This window comes from Ochlerotatus camptorhynchus, unplaced genomic scaffold, assembly GCF_037179485.1.
Source record: "Ochlerotatus camptorhynchus isolate MF236.1 unplaced genomic scaffold, CSIRO-AGI_Acam_v1.1 ptg000365l, whole genome shotgun sequence".
In the NCBI taxonomy this organism is placed as follows: Eukaryota; Metazoa; Arthropoda; class Insecta; order Diptera; family Culicidae; genus Ochlerotatus; species Ochlerotatus camptorhynchus.
Window position 1 is genome coordinate 161265 of NW_027040853.1, and position 26843 is coordinate 188107.

The 26843-nt window shown below is 38.6% G+C and overlaps 1 protein-coding gene across 3 annotated transcripts in view; it reads right to left on the reverse strand.

The window, feature by feature from the left end:
• Positions 1–7614: 7614 nt before the first annotated feature.
• spas (spastin) overlaps positions 7615–26843 on the reverse strand; it is a 59747-nt gene continuing 40518 nt past the window's right edge. For 2 of the 3 annotated variants that reach the window (XM_065232200.1, XM_065232202.1), the window contains 4 exons: positions 16738–17025; positions 13659–13891; positions 12402–13272; positions 7615–8039 (listed from right to left, as the gene is read on the reverse strand). In XM_065232200.1, the coding sequence (XP_065088272.1) occupies positions 7876–8039; positions 12402–13272; positions 13659–13891; positions 16738–17025 (1556 nt within the window). In that variant the 3' untranslated portion in view covers positions 7615–7875. The remainder of the gene's footprint in view (positions 8040–12401; positions 13273–13658; positions 13892–16737; positions 17026–26843) is intronic. The other variant, XM_065232201.1, reaches the window with a different exon arrangement.

The following is a 26843-nucleotide window of genomic DNA, read 5'->3' on the forward strand; positions in this document are numbered from 1 at the left end:
AGTTTGCGATAGTACACAATGCCTCTCAAAAATAATTACAGTGAATATTCACTTCCGCTAAGAGATACACTTACCGTTTCAACTTCCCCGCGCGTTTCAACTTGCCCAGGTGTACCTTACACACACAAAAGGAACACTAATGAATGTCTAAAGAGCAAACTTTGAATGACAATGCAAGGTATGACATTTGTGCAACATTATTTGTGATTTCTGATTTTTTAAATTTCCCAAAAGAAGATTGACATTTTATTTTATTTTTAAGCTAGTCATTTATTAAATATAAACACGCTACTTAGCACCGTAAAAAAAAGTTTAGCTAGCGAAGGTATTACTAACACCTAAAGTAAAATTGATGTCTTTTTCGCGGTAACTACAATATAAAGTTTTGGCTACTTCGTCGTTTGGAGCCCAACAATGAAAAAAAAAAACGCTACGGCATAATTTTTCCGATCAAATTCAATCATTAATCACTTGTTTGATTACGATTGCTTTACTTTTGCAGTGGGCCGTAGAATAGTCGTTATTTAGGAGGTTATGAAGAAGCGAAGTTGAGTATGTTGAAAATGCGCGGTACCCTACTACATACTTTGTTTAGATGTTTTACAACTAATGAATCAAATTTTTCAAGCAGTTCTTTTTGATAATCTTTACACTTTATTTTCAAGAAATGAGCAACTTAATCAAACACTTATTGAAAGGTTTAACCAATGTAGTTCTGTTATCTCAATATTATGGAAGAATAGCTTGAGATAAAAATTTGAGTGCCTGAAAAAATTGCCATTTCAAACTACTAGAATGAATTGATCATTTGATGATTGAATAGCTTGATGGAATTTTCCATTATTTGATCATGACATTACTTCCTATTTCTGTTGGAACAGATTTTACATACATTTGTTTGTATGGGAAATCCGTTTCAACCGAAATCGGGCATGAATGACTTTATGACATCACCCGAACACCGTTACTCCGAACGTCATTACCCAGAAATTAGAATATGAGGAAAGAACAGCACGTGATCAGAAGGAAAGCTTAATGGATCAAGGACCTTAGGAGACCAAGAGGTTAACCGTTTAGTGGTTTGTATCATTTCGTGGTTTATTTCAGCTACTTCGAATATATAATAGATAATAAACTACCTTTTAAAGGTAATACCCTTATACGACTATTTAGTAGAGAAGAAAATATTCCCTACTGAGAATATATGTTTAAAAAACAAGAAATTAGTCTCTTCTATAAATATACAATAAAGGGGAAGGGATAATGATATTCCATTTTTTAATAAGATATGCACCCAATAGTGCTATTCGGCGCTTACACCAAAATGTTATCTGATATCCGACCCTTTGCAACTAACAATTGGCCGACAACGTGTTTCAGATAAATTTCTAGAACACATAGCTCAATATTCGGCCAAATACTATTATGGCAGCCGAATATTCGGTACATCACTACTTTGAATATCTCATTTGATTCTTTCAGAATCTCAACTTAAACGGCTCTGAATAAAAACAACTTTGGTACTTAGAAATAGTGATGCACTCTCAAATATCGCTTGTTAGCTGAAAAAAGATCGAAAATCAGGTTAACATTTTGGAGTAAATTCGGAATAACTGGCCGAATAGCACTATTCGGTGCCTCACTACTTAAGAATTATTTCTTCCCATAGTCGTAGATTGAACAGGTTTTTGAACCAGGGCTGGTGAATGTTATTTTTAATGAAAGATATCTTCAAAATCTCCAATTTCTTTGTTATTTAATTTGTAATTTGTTTATTCGTGACGATAACCTATCAGTTGACAAACTTTTCTTAAAGTCAAGGAAGCGTGACAGTGCAGTGAACTCATTTATTGTTATTTGTGTTCCTTCTGCAGCGGAAATCTTTTGGTATATCTACTGATAACCCACGTAAATTCATCCAAATCAGCTAGAAATGTTGTTGTCAAAACCATATGAGAATCTATCTCGCTCCTATTTCACGACTTTCCATTTTCTGGATGATTTTATAAGCTTGACATATAGTTAATAGTGTAATCTAAAAACTAAAAACTCAAAAAAAGTGTTCTTTGTCGTGAAATTGAGAATAAAATATCATACGCCCTGATAATTTCTTACATGTTGTTACCCCCCGGATCTTCCATCCTTTGAACTGCCAACACTGCACTGAACCAACGAGAAATGTAAATTTCACCTGAAAATTCAGGTAACTTCCTAAAGATAGTAATACAGTACGAATTACTTGCTACACTTAATATTCAATGGCATGGTAATGAATTCAACTGGATTGACTGGTCGAGTTGAAGTGTCATACTGGTGAAAGTTATGTGAAATTCACGTAGGTTTTACGAATGAGATTTCTTTTTAGTGCTCTTTGCTTATTCATAAGTTCAATATGGCGACAATAGCAAATATGTGGACAATCCCTAGATCGTCTACTTGAAGTTTTCTAAGCGTGAGTTTGATATTAATAATTTAATCATTATTTATTAAATCCTAAATTAAATTGCAGAATGCGGAATCGGATTGATTGAGCTCCTCACAATCTCAATCGATATGATTCAAGATTTATTTCGACAAACGGAAGTCAAATGGAGGTTAAAAAAAGAAACGTTTGTAATCGAAATTTGACGATGTCAATACACCAATACTTAATTTCCTGTTTCTACTATTTCATACAGAAAATGATTAATGAAAATGAAAATCTATGAGATAGAGTTGAATTGTAATCTAATAAAAATAAATAAATTAAATTTAGGGACTTTATCTGAAATTGAACAACATCGCAAATCAGTGAATTGTGTTTTTTTTGCTGTTTGAACTAGAATGCATTGTTTATGATAAATTCAATAAAATAATAAACCGAAATTAAAATTAAAGCTACCACCTTTGCACTTGAATATTACTATAAAATCCAGTTACATTTACTTTAAAATTCACGTAGCTTTTAAGTGAAACCTATGTGTAGATCATCGGAACGTTCGATAAAATTTACGTGAAAATCACTTGATTTCTATATGAATCACATGGAACAGATTTTCATTCGCAAAACACGTAATTTTCACCTGAAGAGTACGATGGAAAATATCTTTTTCAGGTGAATATTAAGTGAACTTTTATTGCAGTGTGGTGCACCGTATGGAAATACACCATCGGGATTTTTTTTTCGTTGTTCCGTCTTGGTTCTTCGTTCGCAAATTTTGTGAGAGTGGAATTACACCCGGAGATTTTTTTGGTCTTCTTTTTGTTCGTTGTTTACACGTGAAATATCAATCGGATGCATTTCAAATAAATCGGGCGTGACTAGATACTAAAGAATCAGTACGTTTGGCATATTAAAACCTCGATTGAGTTGAAAATTGGAAATACGCAATGTAAGAAGAAACGTTTTTGATGATTTCTGTTCTCTCTATTTGTGGCAAAATATGATTTGTTTACATTTTGGAGTTACGCCCTTTTCAAATGTTAGTCTAGATTATTCAATTTGTTTTGAGGAAAAAAATGTAATCGACCATGCGTTCTGAACACTCAAGATTGAATACCGATCGGGAATGCCTTTTGAAAAAGCATTTTCTCTGTAAGAGATTTGTATGACATACTCCACGGTATATGTTACGAGGAGAACTGCATTGTAGATTGGATCTGTCAATAACAGTAGACGGGAAACCCGGCTTTTATTGACCGTCAGATCCAATCTACAATACGGTTCTCCTCGTTTTCAGATAGAATTGATGAATTTTCGGACTTCTTTTAGCCGATGAGCTCATTAAGGAGAAGCTTACCGCCAATAAATTTTGTTTTCTGGCACGTTTCGATTTTTTTAAAGATATCATACATGACCGTTTTACAAGTTCTGTAGAACGGTATGGCGGAGCTACGTAGGTTCGAAACGGTCCAGATTACGTTCCGAAGTGGTGAACTACCTAACGCAGGTGGCTTGACGGACGACGAGGAACACGCAGGGTACGTATTGGTTCACGTCCATATTGATCCTCCCCGGATTGGTACCCCGTCGGTGCCTTGTTTATGGTGCTGCATTACTTGGTGGTTTTCCCGCAAAGGTGAATTCCTCTGGTCCAAGCACGTTTGGTGTGTCGAGAAACAGAATTCCGAAACGGAAGATTGGGTGTGTGACAGTGCAACTGATCCTGTGGTTTACAGCTCAACAGCATAGAGTGCGTTGCGGGAAGTATCCGACGAAGGATAGTTGCCGATGGTGTGTGTGAATCACAACCAGAGGCAAACTGAGTGAAGGATTAACGATTCCAATGTGTGTACTGGTGATGTTTCGTACGTTAGGTACGCAGCGAGATCTTTCCAGGATCTTCTCTGCCAATTCGAAGCGTGTTGGGGTGCGTTCGTGTCCAATGCAAGCTTGTAGCGATGGCCGCTGACAATCGTGATGCGATGAAGTGGTGACAAGCAGTGTCATGCTAGGAGACGATACACTGGTCTTTTTTACCATTTATTTATTTGTAAGACTCAAACACCTTAGCTTTATGGAGCTAATTAATAAAGTTTTATTTTTATTTTTCAACATTAAAAAAGGGCCATGAATGAGTTCATTTCTTCCTTGGAGGCGACTGTTTGCTGTTTGCTTTTTTCCGTGCCCGCATCTTTTTAGATTTTGTGCTTGCTTCTCTAGAACCCATGATGGTTGCTGATGTAATAGTTCTTTTGCCGCCATGTACGTTGGGTCATTACGGCAATCGAATCGCTGCTGGACTAGTGTTTCGGTTGCTTGTTCATCATTTCTGTTTTCTTCGGTTTCCGGGGTAATCTCGTCGATCTCCATCACTTCCTCATCGAGCACCTCACTTCCTCATCGAGCACCTCACTTCCTCATCGAGCACCTCACTTCCTCATCGAGCACCTCATTTCCTCATCGAGCACCTCAATCGCTTCCGCTGTGGTACCTCCGGCTACTACACCTGCGTACGAACTAGTTTCCAAACACTACTAACACTACGATCTTCGTCATGATCGCATTCGTGCTTCTCTGCGTCCTTTAGTTCTACGACCAATTGTTGTTTCTCTGGCTGTTTCCGAGCTCTTTGTTTGGAGCAGGAATTCATTCGGTGCCCCTCCATCTTGCAAACAAAACACATACATTATAGACATCAAAGCAACAGATAAAATACATTCGCCTTCCGATTGAGGAAATCGAGCGATGTAGGAATTTACTTTTTCACTATGGGCAATGATGGATACCTATTTATAGTGGCCAAAATAATTTAATCAAAATGCTGTTCATTTTTGGCGTTAATAGCTACATAATTGGTCATTGGCTTCGATAGGATGTCTTCTGGTTCTTCTTCTTCTGCGTAGTATAAATATGGTGAAACACATTTTCTACAGAATTTGTCAATTGTGCATTGTTCCTTTTAAAAATATAACTTGATCTAAAATCAAGTTTTGAAGCAGTTGCTTTGGTAAAAAATAAATCATTCATATTACGAGAAAAAATGTGACTTTGGAGAGGCATGTATCATACTAAAACGGTCCATTAGCGGCGGCGCTGGTATAGTGGTAAGCGTGATTACCTCTCACCCCAGCATGCCTGCGTTCCATCCCAGTGGTGCCGCCGGGATGTTCTGAGGCATAATATCTCTGATCACGGGAAGTAAAGCCGTTGGTCCCCGTTTCATGAGTTGATGGGTCGATAGGTAGGGTCCAGGTGTGAGAGCTGCCTCCCTGGCGTCGGTAGCATTGGTGCCCAGTTCATTCTTTATTCCTAAATGTGCTTCGTAAATCTTCATGAGAACAGCATATGTTCACCGATTGTTTACTAAAAGAGCTCAAACCACTCCGAAGGGGTGCTCATTTTACCCCAATGGTTGTTACAGTATACATACTTAAAAACCGAGTGATTTCCAATGAACTGGATAGTACTATGCTGTCTTTAATCGCATATCAGTCCCATATGGATTTTCGTCAATTTTTAGATAACAACGCATATCCACTATAAATTGGCATCAACTTTCATATTATGCGATAAAACTATGGACTTTGATGTGAAGTTTGTCCTATCAAGCAAAATAATCGCATATCAGTCCTATCCTATTGTATCGTCCATAGTTCAAGTTAAAATTCTGCTTTTCGAATTTTAATTTGCAACTCATTTCAACTTCAAAGATTTAACAATAAATAAAACTTTTCAAATATTTACATGGGAATTGCACTTCATAGTTTTGAGTGCCATTTGTTTTTTCAATGCCTCCTATTTTTCGTATGAGACAGATATAGGATTATTTTTCGGGATGTTTTGTAACTTTATAGGGGAATTTACGTATTCTCGTCAATCTAAGCAGCGTCTGCACTTCTACTAGCATTTTCTCAGCGTCACGCACATATATGATGTGTATGTTTGTTTACATTCATCTGCTGCTTGCTTTTCTATCCATTCCAATCGACAGAATTTTTCAAAACGTTTTTACAACGCTCCAAACTTCTCAGGTGAGTGTGACTATTGTCGGCAGCCTCTTTTTCTTCGGCAACCTTCCCATTAGAACTGCGTGTTAACCAGCTGTTCTATTATCGGCAACTCGAAATCAACCCCATTTTGTAGTGCGTATGCTTTATTTGAAGAAAAATGTAGCATTACTGGATTGCTCGATCGTTCAAATATAATCAGATTGAAGCTGAAAGGCTAAACAATCGTTTGGACACATTCAGGGAAGTGCGTTGATGGGAAAACATAGTGAAATTAACGTTTAAATTTTGGTTGCCGAAAACAGTCAATGGGTGCCGAAGCCAACATTTACCCTACCTCCCCTCCCACAATAGATCAAATTATTGGTCGTAGTGGATTTATGTCCCGAACGGTGGTCCCTTGAATATCGAGTAAGAGAGAGTTTTCGAAATGGATTTGAAGTAATGGTCATTCGCGGTAAGATCATGCGGGATAAAGGCGTTCGGGGTTATTCGGAGTAATGTCATAAAGTCGGATACCTAGAATACGTACAAGTTTCTGTTTGTATTAAAAACAGGAATTCCACATCTCTCCGATTTGGATGAAATTTTAGGAGAGAGTTATGCCCAGGTAGGGAATATTACGGGTTCGTTAATACCTTCACCTATTATCGTCAAGGTGGAGGGAGGAAAGTTTAAATAATAAAGCCCTTTAACGTTCAATGTTGGCCAAACGATGCTTTCAAACATGATGTATCATCATGCTAAAAATGAGAGTTCAAGGACTTCATGTAACTCCTGACAATAATATGTAAAGGTTTCGCCTACACCGTATATATATACATTTAATCAACGATTTTCATTTCATGAGTGTTTAACAATAATGCATATAAAATTATACATGGTTTTTTGAATTACGCGTTTCTTTGCGAAGGATTCATGTTTTGTCTCCTAGCGAAATCCTATCTAAAGTTGCATTCAAATCGAAGAGATTCTTATCAGATTTAAGGTTTTTATGCAGATTTTCCGTGGAACTGATCAGTAGTTGAAAGCTTTGCAGATGAATTTGTTTTAATCAGTCAGTGAACGCTTGAGCTTCTTGTAATCAAATTAGTTTAAAACGTTGGTTTGATTATGTCTCTCTAAAAGAGACCTAGTATTGTTCTGGAAAATTAAACTTAATTAGGAAATAAAATGGCGGTATGGTTCGTTATGTAGCCACTGCTTAATTGTATTATCGACATATAAATAAACTAGTCATTTGTGTTACCTACTACAATTAATCACATTTAAATTATTTCCAACTGTCGCTGATGCCAAAGCACACTTGAGTAATTGTATCAACTCCTTGTACTGTCTATTTGCAGCAAATAACTGGTATTATCGTATTATTATAGTTAAAACTAAAGGTACAACTAGAAGAGGGTTTTTCGATGATGTCAGGCTGTTCCAGCCAGCCCTTTCTGCTTACAGAGTCACATCGCCGAAATCATGCAACCACTTCTCATATGCTGCTAAGCTGCTCGGAGCTACTGAGCGGCGAATACGTTTTAAGGAGCTATGGAAATCACTTTCCCGAATGCTGCGTAGTTTCGTTGGGTCCATGTTCTTTACTTCTTCTACGTTGAGCTCTAAAATTTTCAATAAAATTATTGTTGAAGGTTAATTGATTTTTTTAAAATTGTTGTGTGGCATTCCCATTGTTTCTAATAAGTAGCATGACGTTCACAAAAAAATACCGTAGAACCCCGTTAGTTCGAATAGCTAAAATCGCAATCAAACCGCGCTTGTTTAGAATTTGTTTAACTGGTACTCCTACAGAGGTGCCCAATGGCTTTGTTAAACAAATTCTATATGAGCGCCGTTTAATTGCAATTTTAGCTATTCAAACTAACGGGGTCTCTACGGTATTGGGTAAGGTGATGCAAGCTGGATTAGATGCTCATTTTACTTATTTATTTGGCAGTATCAATAGGCTCAATGTAACCTTTTTACTTTTCAAACCATCATTAAAGCTAGTGATACCCGAATAGAGCTATTCGAACCAGGTATTCGGTGTTTAGACCAAAATGTTATCTGATATTTGGCCATTTCTTAACCATCTTTTTCCATAACAAGTGGCCGACAAGGTTTTTGACCGAAATTTCGAGAGTGCAAAGCTTGACTAATAGCGAATTTGTTTATTATCCAGTTCCAACCAGTTCCAACCCGTGCGAACCCGAGCTTATTGTCAGTGCGTATAGGCTGAAAGCCTCCTAAATAAAGCTAAATAATAATAATATTGTCAGTGCGAACCTCAACCCGAGCCAGGTTACGAAAAAAAAACAGACAACAAGCAGACCCAGTCTTTATACCTGATCCAGGTTGGAACTGAATAAAAAAAAAATCCGCTCTAAGTATTCAGCCGAATCGGTGCATCACTAATTAAAGAGCAGTTCCGCGCCAAATGATGCATCGGAAAAACTCGACCTTCTCTAATTTGCATAAAACTTTGCATAATTGTGTGTTATGGGTAATCATTCACATTTTTGCAAAAATTCAACCATTTTGGATCTTGTAATTTTCTTCAAGATGACGTCTTTGTCATTTTTCAATAAATTGTAGCCCGAAAACGTCACATCTGATCGAATAACGAGAGTTCTAGAGAAAAATTAAGTTTTTCTGTTTTCATACCTGGTTTTTTTGAAGTAATTTTGAGTTAAAAAATCAAAACAATTGTTACAATTTCATTAATTTTGAAAAAAAAGCTCATGCAAACTTTTGGAATATTTAAAACTATAAACACTTCAAAATTGACAAAAATTGTAGAACAAGAACTCGTGGTTAAATTTTTAACTTTTTGCTAGTACGCTTTTCATGTAATATTTACAAAATATTTACTCAATCAAGCAATTGTAAACAAATAATGAGAAAGTCACGAACGAGTTCTCATTTTTGTTTTGAAAAAAAAGGCGCCAATTTGTGAGCGGTGTTGAGAGGATGAGGCCTGTCTAGAGATCGACACGACGGGAATATCTTATAAAATGTTCGATTTTTCATCATCGTGAAAAATGTAATTGACAAAATTTCACTTCGCTTGGAACTGTAAACAGATACGATCCAGTGAAATCGAATTTTGTGGATCGCATCTTTTTCGCTTACGTTTACGTTTTTCACGCATGCAGCTGCTCTTGAAAAGAACAGCAGGTAGGCGAAAAGTTGACGCTTCGAGAAAGAGCGTATCTGTCAGATTTTCACTTCACCAGAGGTGTAAACTATAGTCGCTATATTCATAATCTGGCCGATAGAATCTCGGGAACCAATTGAGCTGTCAAATAACGGAACCAATCGAGCAAATCACGACCAACAACAGAAAAGAGCACATCAGCTATTGCGAACAAAACTTCGGAAACCCTTTTCTCGTGACTCAAGGTTCGCCTACGCAAACAAACACTATCTTTGGGTTGAGGAAAGTTCCCCCTATCCGATGATTCCGGTAATTTGCACGTTCGATTGGCGAGGTAAGAATAATCAATGTTTTTCAATTGTTGGTCTTGAATTGAAGTGGTTCCGCTTTTCGATAGATCGAAATTCTATCCGCCAGACTATGAATATAGCGACTATAGTGTAAACTGATCGATTTCGTTTCACGTGAACTGTGAACTGCGAAAAGAGGAAATTGGAATATGTTCCACAACCTTTATGTCGTAACCAGGGATGGAAAATCATTTACATTCACTTCGTGCATTCATTTACATTCATTTGCCTCTAACTTTTTTCATCAACAGAATTCTGTAAAATAGTGTTTGAAGCTTTTGTAGGTTTTTATATTAACTACATGTTTTGTAAACAACTCAAATCTGTACCTCTTATGCGTGATGAATTAGAGCGATAAGAACCCACCATGGTTTTTCAGTGAATGTAAATTGCATTCACTGAAAAACAATAACATGTTCTGCCAGCTCTATTTCATCATGCATAAGATATTAAGATTTTAGTTATTAACAAAAGTTGTAGTTAATATCAAAAGCTACAAAAGCTTCATGCATCATTTAACGGTATTCTGTTGAAGAAAAAAGTTAGAGGCAAATGAATGTAAATGAATGCACGAAATGAATGTAAATGATTTTCCATCCCTGGTCGTAACCTTTTTCGCTAGCGAAATTTTATGATTTTTCATTCGTTTTCAACTGTATATACTGGCTATATAAACAAAGGCAAGAGGATGAATATTTTTCAAGCAACTAAACTTGAATATTTAAAGCGATCGACTCCGCACTAAAGTCCTAATAAAACTATGGCCGCCTGTCAAAAGTTGTTACAATCGAGCCGTCAAAATGCACTGCTTTGCTCGATTCCCAAGTAACCAACAAGCCCGTTAATCGCCCTTTTTGGTATATAAGGCTGCTATACGACTGATATAAAGTTCGGAAACCCTATTGTTGGCCCGCCCTATTATGCCAGCGCGAACACCTTCAACCGATACACTGTGGTGGTGACAGCATCACGCGTAGCGCGCTGCTGCGGTGGTTCCGAGTACAGCGAAGTGACAGGTAATTGTCACGTCTGGTGAGTACAGTTGAGAGAACGGTAGAACAAAAGGGAAAATGTGTTAACACGATGGTTTCATACCAAGAAGCATGCTAATTTCTACAGAGTGTTAATCTTAATTAATAGGTGTATTTATATTACTTAAAGCTAGCGTATAAACCTAAACTAGTGTAAAGTAACTACGATCAAATTGGTAAGGAGTTATATATAAGTTCAAACTTATAACTAAAAGATATCAACTATTTACAATTAGGACCTACAGCTAACCCCTTTGTTATCACTACGTCTGAGCTACACCCGATGTACTGAAGTAGCTACCAGAATCGGTAAGAGTAATTTCTCTGAAAGCTCCTAGAGATGAAGACGATGAATTTATATAAAGAAAAACAAAAAAAAAAAAAAACTATTAGCTAAAACTATTTATATGATTACCAGGCCTTACTGCTAAAACTATCAGCTGCTCTATTGATTGGATTGAGGTTGAAATTTACAAAAGGAACTAAACGTAAGTAACCTAAAATTACATTAAACTTACAACAAGTTCGTACCATTGCCTAAGCTAATATGCAAGCTAGAGCAAAATGAAACCTTAACGTTAACATACAACTAAAACTATTATACGAATGGAATCTAATGAAGATTATGTATTCTACCTACTACTTAGGAAAATTTTATTGTCGCTATATCAACAATTGGATTCTATTTATTCATTTGTATCCGGGCGGGAATAATAACTTTGGAAACGTCCCGTTGAATTAAATTCAACACCTATATTTACCTTATATCGCAAAAAGGGCGCTTATCGGGTAGTTAGCGGGCTTGCTTCCATTTATTAACGTCCTTTTAAACAAACCACCTTGAGGAGGTGGAGATAGTTCATTCAGGACGTAGCGGGCTTGGTGGTTACTTGGGTTGGAACAAAACTTGTTTAAGTTTTGTGGTGAAAGACGTCCATTTACTAAAGAGCTTTACTCCGCACCACTCAGCTCTTTATGCCTACATCTCTCAAAAACGGACTAGGTAGTTTCTGGACAGCCCGTAATAAAGGAGAATGGCAATATGTATACCATACCCAATTTTTCCAGAGCTGACCAAGCGACCAGGGCCCGGTTACGCTAGAAGAAATATGCAGCATACTTCTTCTACTTTGACTATTACGCCTTAAGTAGAACTTGGTGCCTGCCCTCAACAGTGTCTATGAAGATTTCCATTACTAATTGAGAGTTTTCGAAGCCTGTAGCATTTTGGCATTCGTGTATTGTGTTGAATACGCAATGATACACTGGCAGGCGAGTCACGATGATAACCCAGAAAAGGAAGTCCCAACAAAATCCTTGAACGTACCGGAAATTGAACCCACCCGTATTGCCGTTATACGCCGAAGTGTCCCACGGTCTATTATGCTAATAAGTTTATCGAAGGTAGGTATGTCACACGTAAATTCGAAATATTCATTAAATTACCTCTGATCGGTTCCAGTGCAGCATCCTTCGCGAGCGATGTCAAATCCGATCCCGAGTAGCCTTCAGTCAACATTGCTAAGCGATTCAAATCTGCATCACCCAGTGGACTTCCTTGCTTTTCTAGCAATCTTCGCAGCAACAGTTGTCTGGTATTCAAATCCGGAAGAGTAACGTACACTCGTTTGGGAAACCGTCGTAAGGCAGCTTCATCAAGTTCTTGTGGTCGGTTCGTCGCTGCCATCACGACAATTTTATCCACTTCCGAATTTGCCGGAAGGCCATCAAATTGGACTAGAAATTCGGTCTTCAGCCGACGAGTGGCTTCATGTTCTCCACTACTACGCTCAGAAAGCAGGGAATCTACTTCGTCGATAAATATTATAGACGGTTGCATTTCTCTTGCTACTGTAAATAGCGCTCTGACAAGTTTTTCACCATCACCTACATATTTGCTAGTTAGCGTTGCGGCTGATATGCTGAAAAAGGTTGCAGAACACTCTGTTGCTACTGCCCTTGCAAGTAAAGTTTTTCCATTACCAGGAGGACCAAACAGTAGCAACCCTTTGGCAGGAGTTCGTAGACCGGTAAAAAGTTCCGGTCGAACAGAAGGTAAGATTACCATTTCCTGAAGAGCTTGCTTGGCCACCTCTTGACCAGCAATATCTTGCCACTCTACCCTAGCGCCACCTTCTACGATTTCATCCATAATTATTTGAACTAGTTTCGGTTCCACACCTTTTACATTAATTTGCTGCTGTTGGCTGGATGGATTATTGGAAGGTGTTCTTGAACGAGGAGGCGTATCCTTACCACCTCCACCGCTCCTCCCGTAACCGTTACTTGGTTTCCGTATAGGTGAACTTCCAGGAATCTGAAAATAAAAATAATAATGGCTTTTAGTTAACATGTATTAATTAGTACTAGACAATCTGTACATGGCTGACACATTTTTTTTTCTTGGCTTATTTCGTTTTTACTGAAACTTATACTTTTGTTCTTATTTAGTCCTGTGACTTCAATCTGTTCGACAAGTTCCTTATTCTATATTAAAAAAAATCGCTAAATCAAATCAATTAAATCATTCTCAGTTGAGCGATTGGTCATAGTGCGCCCACGTTTTCTGAGCAAAACGCCATTTTTTTCCCGAAAAATTCGGCTTACATAAACGGTTTGCTGGATACCCAGTTAAGAGATGTCAAACTGTTAGCTTGCTGAAAGAAACCGTTCACACCAACCATGCACAGGATGTGAACTTACCGAAAATTGTCGCCGGATGGCGGGTGGTGTTGCTGCTGGTTTTGGCACAATTTTCGGCATACCACCTGCGGTGGCTCCACCTCCGACTCCATTTCCTCCTCCTACGGTGCCACCACTGCTACCAGTCGGGGTAGTTCTTGTACCGCCCATGCTACGGGGTAGTGTTTGCGACTTGTTCATCACACCCAGATTGCCAGGACGTTTGTACCCAACCGTTAATTTTCGTCCGGATGCTGCAAAGAGAAACAGAAGATGCGGTAAAAAAAAAAGAAGAATGAACTCGACGTGTGGGACGATGTGATAATTGGAAAATTATTTATATAAAATCAATAAAAATAGCTGTTAGAATAATTTGATTTTTTTAAATCTTTATTGAAGTGATTTTTAGTCGAGAATAATTTTATGCTGTTACGCAAATTATAGCTAGGAGCCATCCAGACACCTTAGGGGGGTTGATGAGTGCAAGGATGGATTTGAGTTCATGCACTGATGAAAATTAGATAGGAGAGCGGGGCAATGTTTACTAAAAATGAATACTAAATGTTCATGAATAATGAATAATGAACATTAAGTGTTCATGATTAGTAAATATTGCCCTGCTCTCCTGTCAATTTTTCGTCTAAAATTCATCGCTGCACTCGTCCATAGGAGGAAGGAGATTGCCAGTGTAAACGGTTCATGCTAATTAAAAAAAATGTATGTTCGGTTGTCTATGCAGGACGAGGAGGGAATATAAAATCTGTCATAAAACTGTCTACGGATTTTATGAATAGCCATGATTTTCAGACAACATCAAACAACATGAAATGTCAATGATGCACATCAATGCACTTTAAATGTATTTAATAACTGGTTTGACGTATAAAATGTATTTCAGTTTGCGTATGCCGTTTGCCTGCCTTAGCTCAGTCGATAAATGCGCAGCTATAAAGCAAGACCATGCTGAAGATGGCTGGGTTCCATTCCCGGTCCAGTCTATGCATTTTTCGGGTTGAAAAAGGCATCGACTTCCCTGGGCATATAGTATGGTTGTAGGTATTTGCCACACAATTATACTAATGCATTAAAGGTACTGGCTTCTTGGGCGTTTTGGCAAAACAGGCTTTAAAAACCAATATCTCTGAAGTGTCTCTCTGATTTTTTCCTAACTATAGTACCTTAAGGTCGCCATCCACCGCTCACGTTGACTACCTTCATCGCTCAATGTGTACTGGACCATATAACAGTTGGTATAAGTCAATGGAGACGCATGGTAGTCTAGTCGTATTATAATAGGAGTATTGAGCGAAAACCCAAAACTTTATATCTTCAAAAAATATAACTCAAAAGCGAAAAAAAACAACACATGGCTGATTTTTTTATATGCTGTGAAAAACGTTTTTCAATAATATAGGAGAATGGCTCTAATGTTGGTTTATGGATCTAAGATTGGGCCCATCGCTAAAAAGCTGCTATTTTTCAATTTTATCTAGATGAACGCGTCATTGGGACGGTACTAATGGATATTTTTGATCGCTACAGAAAATTTAGTCGATTGCTGAATTTATGTATGGGCCTAAATTAGGGGCATTTAGGCCGACATTGCATCCATTTCCCTTAGTTTTCATTTTCTGGTTTAAAACTATGATACGATTGGGTTCCAGAAAAATTTGTTTTACACTTATCTGTTTCTGGAAAAACTCGTAGTGTACTTTTGAATCTGGCTTCTACATGTGAAAAGTTCATTTGCCGTTGTTATGAGATGACCTTGTTCATGATGACTTGCTCTAGCAGCGTTTCGTTACAAAACTCCTCCCAATACATGAACCTTTAGCATCGCATGTAGCGTAAAAAATCCCGCATTAGACCGAAGTCTTTTTCGATATGGCACAAATTAAAATCTGGCATCTTATTTTTGTACTTTCTGCCTGTTTCATCTGAGAAAAAAAGTGGATCTTTTTCAAGCCAGTCAACTTGCTTTTTAAGAAGTTTATACAGTTAACTATAAATAATAGACCTGCAACATTATTGTACTTGGTGAACTCAGCAATTTCTATAAAACTTGTAAACATTCCATTCTGAGATTCATCCTTATAATGTATCGCAAAGGGATAAATAGTGAACTGTTTGTTTCTTCAATGAAATCCTTGCACATCATCCTGTACAACAAAGACATAATTTTCAGAAAAATCACAAATTACAAAGCACTCCGTGGGCTTTAAGCTATTTTTTTTTAAATATTTTAAATAGTTTCCTTGTTGTTCAGCGATGAAATTATGTGGCAATAAATCGTATAATATTTCCAAAAACGTATCCACAAATCTTGTGCTTCTATTTCCACCTGACCCATCATGTAATGATCGGCTTGACGCCATTACTTGAATTGAATGATTCAATATGACCGTCACGAAGAATTGTAACGGGGGTGACCCCGGCGTAGTGGTTATCATCCATACCTCTCACGCCAAAGTCACGAGTTCAAATCTCACTCTCGGACAAGTTACGAATGACCCAAGAGCGTTAAAGTGACTATAAAAAAGAATTGTAATAGGTTCTAAAGAGAAAAAGATTGTATTTCTGGGCATTGTGCTAGATAAAAACATCAGAAATCCGTTGTAAATTACAAAAAATAACATATAATATTACATAAAATAGTGAAAAATGCAATTTTGGTTTGGTGCTCGAAGAGTTAACCAGCATTGTACAAAACTACACATTCTATCCAAATCAATTTTATCAATTCATTCGGTCCCTTAAAATAAAACAAAAATAATGTAGCACCACAATAAACTATCAATAATAAAGCAACAGTAGAATTATACACTACCGTTGAACCCCGTTTAGTTTGAATAGCCTGTATACCTGTGTAGGGGTACCAGTTGATGACATTCTAAATGAGCGCCTTTTAATTGCAATTTTAGCGATTCAAAATAGCGGGGTTCTACGGTATGTGTCATACAAGAAGGAATGCTTGAAAAAACTCAAAATAGCATGAATGCAAATTCATTCTCGCCTTGTTGCTTACCATCTCGTTGCGACACCATCGCCTTGGCTCATGTACAATAGTCGCTGAAAATCATATATGAAACGTGACGCTTACCTTCTATCTCAGCTGTAGCGTTCTTCCGATATGCAGGCGTGGTGGACGTAGAACTTTCGTTGAGCATAACCATTCGATTCTCCTGCTGTCCTGCCCGAGGCTTGCTGATCGCAGAAGGAACTTTAAATTGTGTACGTTTATGATGTGATTCGGGCTTGGATATGATAACGGGTGTCGCAGTGTGCTTATGATCCGTCGGATGATGGTTGACACTTAGGGTGAAAGTGTTGGATCGTTGAAGTTTGTGCGCTTCGGTAATTTCTAATTTGTTAGCTTCAAGCATGCATTCTATAGCAACGGAAAACATAAAAATGGGTAGGAACGAAAAAATAAACAAAGGTAAAATAGGTTCTAAAGCATCCTAAAATTATCGTATAAAGTATATAACTGAACAGTTTAGTTTATTTGTCTATTTGTTTATTGTAAGTGTTTCGGGTTCTACACTAAAACTGAAGTCGAAAAAATGTAGCTCGGATTCCGTTTTCTAATGTTTTCATACCGCTAGAAAGGTTACCCGCATAATTAAATACCATGTGCAGAATACTACTTATTGAAAAACAGATTTATAATGTATCGTGATTATTTGACTTATTCTTCTTTGATAGTTAAACAGTGAATCCCAACCAAAAATGTACGACAATAACTGTGATAACTATTTGGTGAACCATTTTAATATTGTTTCTTATCGTGTGTAGAAGACGTTTTTGGTCATACACGGATACGAATTTTGTTCATTTAAAACAAAAATATATAAATGCTATTTATCAATTTTATCTAGATGAACGCGTCATTGGGACGGTACTAATGGATATTTCTGGTCGCTATTGAAAATTTAGTCGTTTTTTTCCCCTGAGCTTTCCTGGAGGTGCTATTTATCTGGTTTTCCGTTTCAGATTTGGACGAAAAAAAAACTTTGTCAGAAAAGGGTTCCGACATTTATTCAGCGTTATATTTGTCGAAGAAACCAAGTCTCAAATGCCTTGTTCAAAAACCAATAAAACTGCATAACCGCTTAACCCTTTGTCTGAACCTTGGGCTCAATTTAATCGCAGACCACTGGCTGGTCCATTTTACTCCAAATTCAAATTGCCGTATCTTAACGAAGTAAATTTAGTGAAATTTAAGTTTACTATCAAACTTTATTTGGAGAGGGAGGCGGATCCTTCGTATGGAGGGGTCATTGTAAAAATGTACTCATGAAGTGGGATATATCGATGTTAAAGATATTTATATCACGAGATCCTAACCATATTGGATATTGGTTTCTTCGGCAAAGATGTTAATGCATATCTATAGATTCCTGCAAGGGGCAAGTCAAATGTACTGAAAGCAAATAGTTTCGCAGCGAGTAAATTTGAGCAACTCATAATTACTCAAAACTGATCAAAGTAGTCTCGCCTTACAAATATAAACCTTAAAATGAAAAATCAAAACAGACGTCATCTACCTACTCGAGGTTTTGGTTAATTGAGTTGAAATCATTTTTTTTTTTAAATTTAGTATGCGGCGAAAAAGTTTTTTCTATATAGAACGGGATAAGTGGAAAGGAATTTTATTTTATCGTAAACATATAAGTTGGTCGATATACGGAATGAGAGGATAATCGTTGCCAGATTTAGAACACGGGTTCGTAATCCAATGTTATGCGCCAACCGATGCTGCCGAGCTACAGGACAAGGAGAATTTTTACAGTCAACTGAATGCCGTCGTGGATAAGGTTCCAAAGGGTGACATCAAGATCTACACTGGCGACTTCAATGCGACGATCGGCTCCGACAACACGGACTATGAGCGTGTCATGGGACGCCATGGTCTCGGCGAAATGAGCGAGAACGGTGAGCTGTTTGCAGAATTTTGTGGCAATATGATCGGGGGCTCGCTCTTCCCCCATCGGCCAGTGCACAAAGTCACGTGGGTTTCACGTGATGGACATACCGAAAATCAGATCGACCACATCTGCATCAGCCGAAAATGGAGACGGAGCCTTCTTGATGTCCGGAATAAACGCAGCACCGACATCGCGTCTGACCATCACCTTCTAATCGGCGAAATCCGCCTACGCATGGCGCGGATCCAGCGACGGGAGGAGAGACTCAGGCGGCGGTTCAACACACGCCGACTTGAAGATCCAGCGGTAAAAAGGTCTTTTGTATCAAACTCGTGCTGCGGACGTTCCAGAAGGTGGCAGCGTAGAAGAACAATGGACGGCCATCAAGAATGCCTTTATAGAAACAAGCGAGAACAACTTGGGTGAGCTGCGCACCCAGAGGAAAGAGTGGATCACAGATGAACCCTGGCGGAAGATTGAGGAGCGTAGAGAAGCAAAGGCCGCGATAGAGCGGGCGAGAACCAGAGGAGCCAAGATCGAAGCCCGTCAACGGTACTCGGCTCTAGAGTAGGAAGTCAAGCGCTCTTGCAGACGGGACAAGCGAGCGTGGGTGAACTCCCTGGCCGACGAAGGGGAGAAAGCCGCAAACACTGGCGATATACGCCTCCTCTACGATATCTCACGACGCCTGAGTGGAACAAGGATAAATCCGAGGATGCCAGTGAAGGACACGACTGGGCAATTGCTTACCGACCCCACTGACCAGCTGAAACACTGGTTTGAGCACTTCGAAAAACTTCTTCAAGTTTCGACGGCCAACCAGCCATCAACATCTCGGCATGATCCGCCTAGGGTGCGGCGCATCACTCGCGTCAATTCCGAGGCCCCATCACTGCAGGAGATTGAAGCAGCTATCGGAAGCATGAAATCCAACAAGGCTCCAGGGGTCGATCGCATATCAGCAGAGATGCTCAAAGCTGACCCCATGATATCCGCGCAAATGTTGCATCAACTATTCTGTAATATCTGGGACACCGCGACTTTTCCGGCCGACTGGATGCAGGGAATCTTAGTGAAGGTCCCAAAGAAGGGGGATCTGACTGTGTGCGACAATTGGCGAGGCATCATGTTACTGTGTATTGTTCTCAAAGTTGTGTGCAAGTTATCCTGAATCGGATACAGGAGAAGATCGACGCGACTCTCCGATGGCAGCAGGCAGGATTCCGTGCCGGAAGAGTTTGTGTGGACCATATTGTCACGCTCCGCATCATCCTGGAGCAGGTCAATGAATTCCAAGAGTCCCTTTATTTGGTATTCATTGACTACCGTCTCAATCACGAGAATCTGTGGGGCGCCCTGAAACGCAAGGGAGTCCCGGATAAAATCGTCAACCTCATCGAAGCGCAATATGAGGCTTTCACGTGCAGAGTTCTGCATAACGGAGCCTTGTCCGGGTAGTCGCTGGTGTGAGAAAAGGATGTATACTATCACCGCTACTGTTTCTCATCGTAATCGACGAGATCATGGTAGGTGCAATTGACCGTGTACCGAACCGTGGGCTGCTTTGGCAGCCTATCACCATGGAGCATCTCAACGACTTCGATTTGGCTGATGATGTTGCTCTACTAGCACAACGGCGCTCTGATATGCAGAGTATGACCTAGCCGAACGCTCCTCTGCGGCGGGTCTCGCCATCAACGTCAACAAGACCAAATCGTTGGATATCAACACGGGCAACCCTTCCAACTTTACGGTAGCGGCGCAAGCAGTGGAGAAGGTCGAAAGTTTCCAATATCTTGGCAGCCAAATAGCGTCGTACGGCGGGACCAAGCGCGACATAGGTGCACGAATCAAAAAGGCTGGGGCTGCCTTTACGAGTTTACGAAACGTATGGCGATCCAGCTAAGTCAACGCACCAATATCCGAATTTTCAACTCGAATGTGAAATCTGTATTGTTATACGTCAGCGAGATGTGGTGTGTATCAGCGGAGAACACTCAAAAGCTGCAGGTCTTCATCAACCGATGCCTGCGGTATATAATTCGTGCCTGGTGGCCTCACAACTGGATCTCGAATGCCAAGCTCCATCGTCGATGTCATCAGAAGCCGATAGCAACAGAAATTCGACGGGGCGGAAACGAAATCTGCAAGCAAGCACTGGATTGGAATCCGGCAGGACATCGCAGCAGAGGCAGACCCAGGGGCTCATGGCGGCGGAGCCTCAATAAGGAAATTAAGCAAGTCGATAAGAATCTCAAAAGCAAAAGCGAGCAGCCGCCCAGGATGGAAGTCTTTCACGTTGGCCCTTTGCACCGCTGGTGGTGCACTGGACCCTTAAGTAAGTAAGTAAGATATACGGGAACAAGTCGCGGGCATCGGAAGAACGAGGTCGGAGATGCCATCAAGAATGGGTTGGCGAAAAGTCGTCAAAAGAAGATTGGAAGGAAGTCTAACCGTTTGCTAGAAGTACACACTAAGAAAAATTCATGTAAATTTACGTGCTCTGAGACTGACATTTATTTATTTATTTGTTGTTTCATCTTCGATAAAAAATAAAAATCGTACAGACTACATATACATACTACATTTGACATATACGAGCGTCAATTTTGACATAAATTTGAGTCATAACAGACGCTAAATATAGCTTAATCAAACGTACTTTTCGTCGAGCAACGAACTTTTCAGTCTCGGAGCACTTAATATTACATGACATGTTTGTTTACGTCTAATCTTTTATGTCAAAGATGGATTCCGTCACTTGTAAAATTAGTTATTTATAAGTGTGTAGTGGTACGATACGTACGATATTTAGACCAGAATGGGTTAGTTAGTAGGAGGATTCGGTAGCACTTAAATTTTCGTTGAAAGTGAAATAACTATAGACAAAGTTTACATTGTTGTACCTACTAGTTAAACAAATACTTAAATCCAAAAATGTATCTCCTCCAACCGGTGACTGTTGTTGTTGTAGCACATATCCGTAGTTCTTCTGAGTAATTCGCAACGCCATTACTTCCATCTAAAGCGAAGAGTGGTCTTAATCAGGCTTCTTGTTGTGTTGATGAAGATAGCGTGGATTTATTGCACCGAGGTCTTGTTCAGCTTGTACCCGCAGATCTTCGTTTGCTTTCAGGTGGGGACAATTCTTAATGACATTTCTGTTCCTCCTTGATAAGAGCTTCGTGAAGACATTCCTTGTGCTTTTGGATGCTACTTCTGTTGTCAACACCCATTTTCTTTCTCGTACTTTGTGAAGAATTAAAAGGAAGTCAAATGCCAATTGATGCAATGAATTGCAGTTTATGAGCCGACGATGTTGGCGTATGTACACTATCCGCTCTTGAGCTAAATCGCAGTGAATTCCAATAGAAATTACGGACAATCCCACGAGAGCTCAGTGCTAAACTTTCCCTGACAGTTTGAACAATAGTTCCGGGCAATGTCATTTTCGTCAGCTGCAGATCCTTCTTGATGGACTAAATTCCTCATGCTACTCATGAGAATTGAGCAAAGTTTCGAAATTAACTCCGGTGTTACTCATGATACAAAGCTGTCTTTTATCACTGCGTCACGAAAATGCTTCATTACCGATTAAAGACGGGCACATCATGAAAACAAGTTGGCATAATATAGTGTAAAACACACCAACATATTTTAGTTAGTGTGTGTGCCATAGTCAACACTTTATTGAGCCTGCAGATCTTCTAAAATAGTGTTGAGAGCATTAAAATTCTTAGTGATACCACAGACAAACAGACATAACTCTCGCGAGTTGTTCATCGAACAAGCATTTAACGGTCGATTTAAAAGTATCGTAGTTGGTAGTACCGCCACCTGTGGCGCGCATAGTCAATTCCCTTGCGTTTGACGTTAAACACTACCGCCATCTGTTCAGCGTACTACCCACCACTGTGTATTCAACAGATGGCGGTAATGTTTTAGCGACGATGTTTTACAGTGAGAAATATTCAATGTGTTATGTCTGTTTGTCTGTGGTGATACCGTTCCATGGTATGCATGTTGTGCAAAAGACTTCCTTGAGTTTCACGGACTCATAAAGATTTTCAGGATATTGTTCAAGACTTCATTGAGCCTGTACATCTTCAACATTTTATCTCCAGAATAGTTTAAAGAGCATTATTCAATGATTGATGATTGTTACCATTCTTTGCTACGCATGTTGTCAGAAGGCTTTCTTGAGCTTTAGATAATAATAAAGGTTTTTAGGACATTATTCAAGGCTATATTGAGTCTGTAGAACTTCAAGATCTTAGCTCCAGAATTGTTTGGAGAGCATTAAATATCTTATTATTACCATTCGTACCAAGATCGTATGATGTGTTGAATAAGTTGGGATAGTGCAAATCACATTGAGCCTACATTGAGAAAATGAAGTTGTTAACTCCAGGACATTTTGGAGAAATTAGACGACCTCTGGGTTTCAACATCAAGGTTTAATTATTAATTTAGCTACATACTAATACAAAACTTGTGCAGAATAAGCAAGAAAATCTTGTTGCCTACTGCAGATTCTCCATAGTGCCATGGTCGAGCACTGAGAGGGCCAGTTTACAAGCAAGGTTTTGCATGGCGTCCTATAGCTCGAGCTGTGGTGAATCGATCTGAAATCTTTTACTACCATTAGAAGTGGAACTAAATGCCCACACACAAATGCACATTTCACTACATTTGCTTTAGCTCAGGCTGTGTTTAACCGATTCTGGAGCTTGTACCACCATTCGACTTGGAAGATTCTCCCCGTAACTAGCACGTAGGACATAACCCCAAGCCACCAGATCCGAAAAACATTATGATGATTGTCCTACCTTTTGCTTGCTTTGGTTTGATGCTGGATGATTTATCTTTAAGATAACTATAGTAAATATGACATTTTTTAGATGAACTAGCCCGTGGCTAAAAATATCTAAAGTTTAAAAAAAAAAGTATGAGATCTTAACCAGATTAGCAAACAAAACGAACTGCTTACAGTTACAGATATAAATTCCCTCAACAATTTTCAGTTGCTTCACAGCGATATATATATACATAAATGAGAGACACATAGAGTGCAATAAGGGGGTCACCTCGTCAGTGCCTCGCTAGGTGTGCTAAAAACATGATTTAGGAAAAATATGTTTTTCCCATAACTACGGGTAGCGGCCTTCCATCAGAAATGGGTACCAGAGGACTTATATAATTCATCTCGCCTCGTCTTTTCAAGATATCACGACCATACCATAGTTGATAGTGATGATACATGGCCAATTAGAAAAACTCAGAAAGAGAGTCACTTCTACCCAGTTCTATGAGAAATTTCTAAAAAATTGCAGATACTCAGCGCTGAGTTCCTGCAGTTTTTAGAAATTTCTCATGCAGCTGAGTAGAACTCTCTCTCTCTCTCTTGCGCAATACATATCCCGCAAAAAAGAGTTCGGTGTACTAGAAAGCAGGCCGATGTCCGAGGGGGGCGACACATCTAAATCTCAAGTTTAGATGCTCAACAAATCTCACACTAGCGAATCAATCTTCGAACAATCTTCTTTCATTTGTCGCATCTACTTGCATCGCTCATCAAGTTTATGCAGGAAATCTTCAGAATCGTCATCAATCTTCTTTCTATCTACTCAGCGTGCGCGCAGCTAGCTACAGCAAAACACAATCTTTTTTGCATCGTAGATAGAGTCGTCCCCCTCGCCGATGTCGACCTTTTGTAATTGGCTGACCAAGTTGATAAGTTGAATCAACTCACTTGAATCATTTAATTGCTCCTTTATGGGCAGGGTTGCTGCACGCTTAAGAGCTGCGCGTTATCACCGTTACCAAATGACAATTAAACATAAGCGCGACAATAAAAATTATGTGTTATTTTGACGAATCGAGTCCAGCCGTATGCCGTTTGACCGAAAATTAATCAATATAAAAATACCCGTATCTGTGGATAAACGATCAAGGAAGTACAATTAAATGGTGATTATAATGCAGAGCTTTTAAAGTTCCTTTTAAGTAAGTGGTGTTTGAGTGTTATAGTGTTGAGTGAATAAGTTTAGAAGAGAAAGACAACATACATGTATACACCCCAAAAAGTTTTAAAAGGGAATTTTGTAGATAAGATGGATTTAATTTGCGAAATTCAGTATTTACTACTAGTATTCTCTCTTTATTTGCATAAGCATTCCGCAACAGACGCCAACGTTCACTAGGATAGAGCTTCTTATAGTTAATTGTTTCCTAGGAAGCTAGGTGGTCAAACTAATTATCAAAATATAACTACAACAATCAACTTAGTCATGATTTGCTCTTCTTTCTAATAATACCACGGATAGGGAGGCACTAAACCGTAAGGTGGATTCTGTGAAAAATTGATTGATATTAATTATTGAAATTTAAATTAAATAGTTCTCTTTCATGCTTACCATAAATTTCTGGTGCTTTTGGCGTTTACCACGTCCTTGTAAAGGTACATACACGGGAACAATATTTAAAGGTTGAATTGGATGAACTTGGGGATAATATCCTACATGATAACTAGGAGCATACCCATAGGCGTATTGATATGGGCTAAAATGTCTCACAGTGCGTGAAGCCGCTTCATGGTTTATTTTTTCAGAATTACTCTTCAAATCTATTACGTCGCTTGACACTGTACCTACAACTATTAAACTTGCAGTGAAGAATAAAAAGGTCTTCATATTTGGTTCACAAACAACTATTCTGTTCAAACGCGCAAACAGTATTGATTGCTGTGATCGAGCATACGATGGTTTTTATATTATTTGTATGACCTTTAATGTACACTATTCTCACCTACAACACGGTAACAAGTGAAATGAAATCGATGTTCATCAGTTTAAAATAAACCAATCATTGCACAGCTATCGGTTGGTTAGAAATGCACAAGGAAAAACACCAATTATGGAGCAATAAGCAGTTAACACATCTAAGCGTATGTTTGCTATACACACCTATCATAAATTATGCCACGGATACACTTGTATGACAAACTATGATCATGAGCATTATTTGTAAAATTATAAGCACGTCCAAAAACTATACAAGTGTGACCATTGATATGCTCATAATTTGTTATACAAATCATGCTCATAGCTTGTCATACAAATGTAACCAAGTGGTTCCAAACTAATTCGCTAATACCTTTATTTTTGTATTTTTTTTATTTGTGTTCCTTTCGTCAAAAAGTGCCATTTTCCATCTTCAAATCGCAGTTTTGAATGAAGCCTTATTTTTGAAAAGGGCCTATAGAAAATATTAAACTCATCTTCAGAAAACTGTTACTCGAAAATGGTTGATCCGATCGGTTTGGTGCCTTGGACAATGTTGTAGGTAATAGCTGGGACTATTTGAAAAAAATATGTACACTCTAAAAAATTTAATCAAATAAAAATAAAGGTTTAAAAATAATTTTCCTCATAAAATGTAAATTCTTTTGTATTTTTTTATTTTTTTTTAATATGTTTTAGGAGATAAAAAATGCACTATACAGGGTGCGTGACGAATTTTTGCAGTAAATGGCATATTTGAGAAAAAAATACACCAGTTAGTTATTCTAGCAATGAATTTTGTGCGATTTATTTTCTTTCGCAACATATGGAAGTTGTAAGTAAATTTATTCAAAAAATTGCCTTCCCTTTCGACGACTGTAGTTAGACGCTTCCGGAAACTGCAGTATGCACGTTTTAAAATGTTTCGATCCATAGATGTCATTACTGCCTTGATTTTAGCTTTTAGCGACTTAAGTGTGGTGTGAGGGGTTCTATTGGTATCCCGTTGGACGACGCCCTATACAAAATAATCCAACGGATTGATATCGGGACTGCTTGGGGCCAAATTTCTTCCTCCCAAATTTACGAAATACTTTCCGTAAGCCATTTCTGTGCTTTATTAGCAGTATGAGCAGGTGCTCCGTCTTATCACTTTCCCAAGCCTTTTTTAATATTATACACTGTTCTTTCAGACACATTTACCGACCGAATTATTTCTTTCATGCATACTCCGGCGCGCAACAAAGCGACAACGGCTGACAGATTGCTCTCTTGTTTCGACATCTTTACGTTTACTCAACATTGTTTGTTTAAATCTTACACCTAACAGTATAAGCTATCCAGTACTGCCAAATATTCAAATAGTTCCAGCTATTACCTACAACATTGCCAAAGGCACCAAACCAAACCAAACTGGGCAAACCATTTTCTATAGGCCTTTTTCAAAAATAAGGCTGTATTCAAAATTGCGATTTGAACATGGAAAATGGCACTTT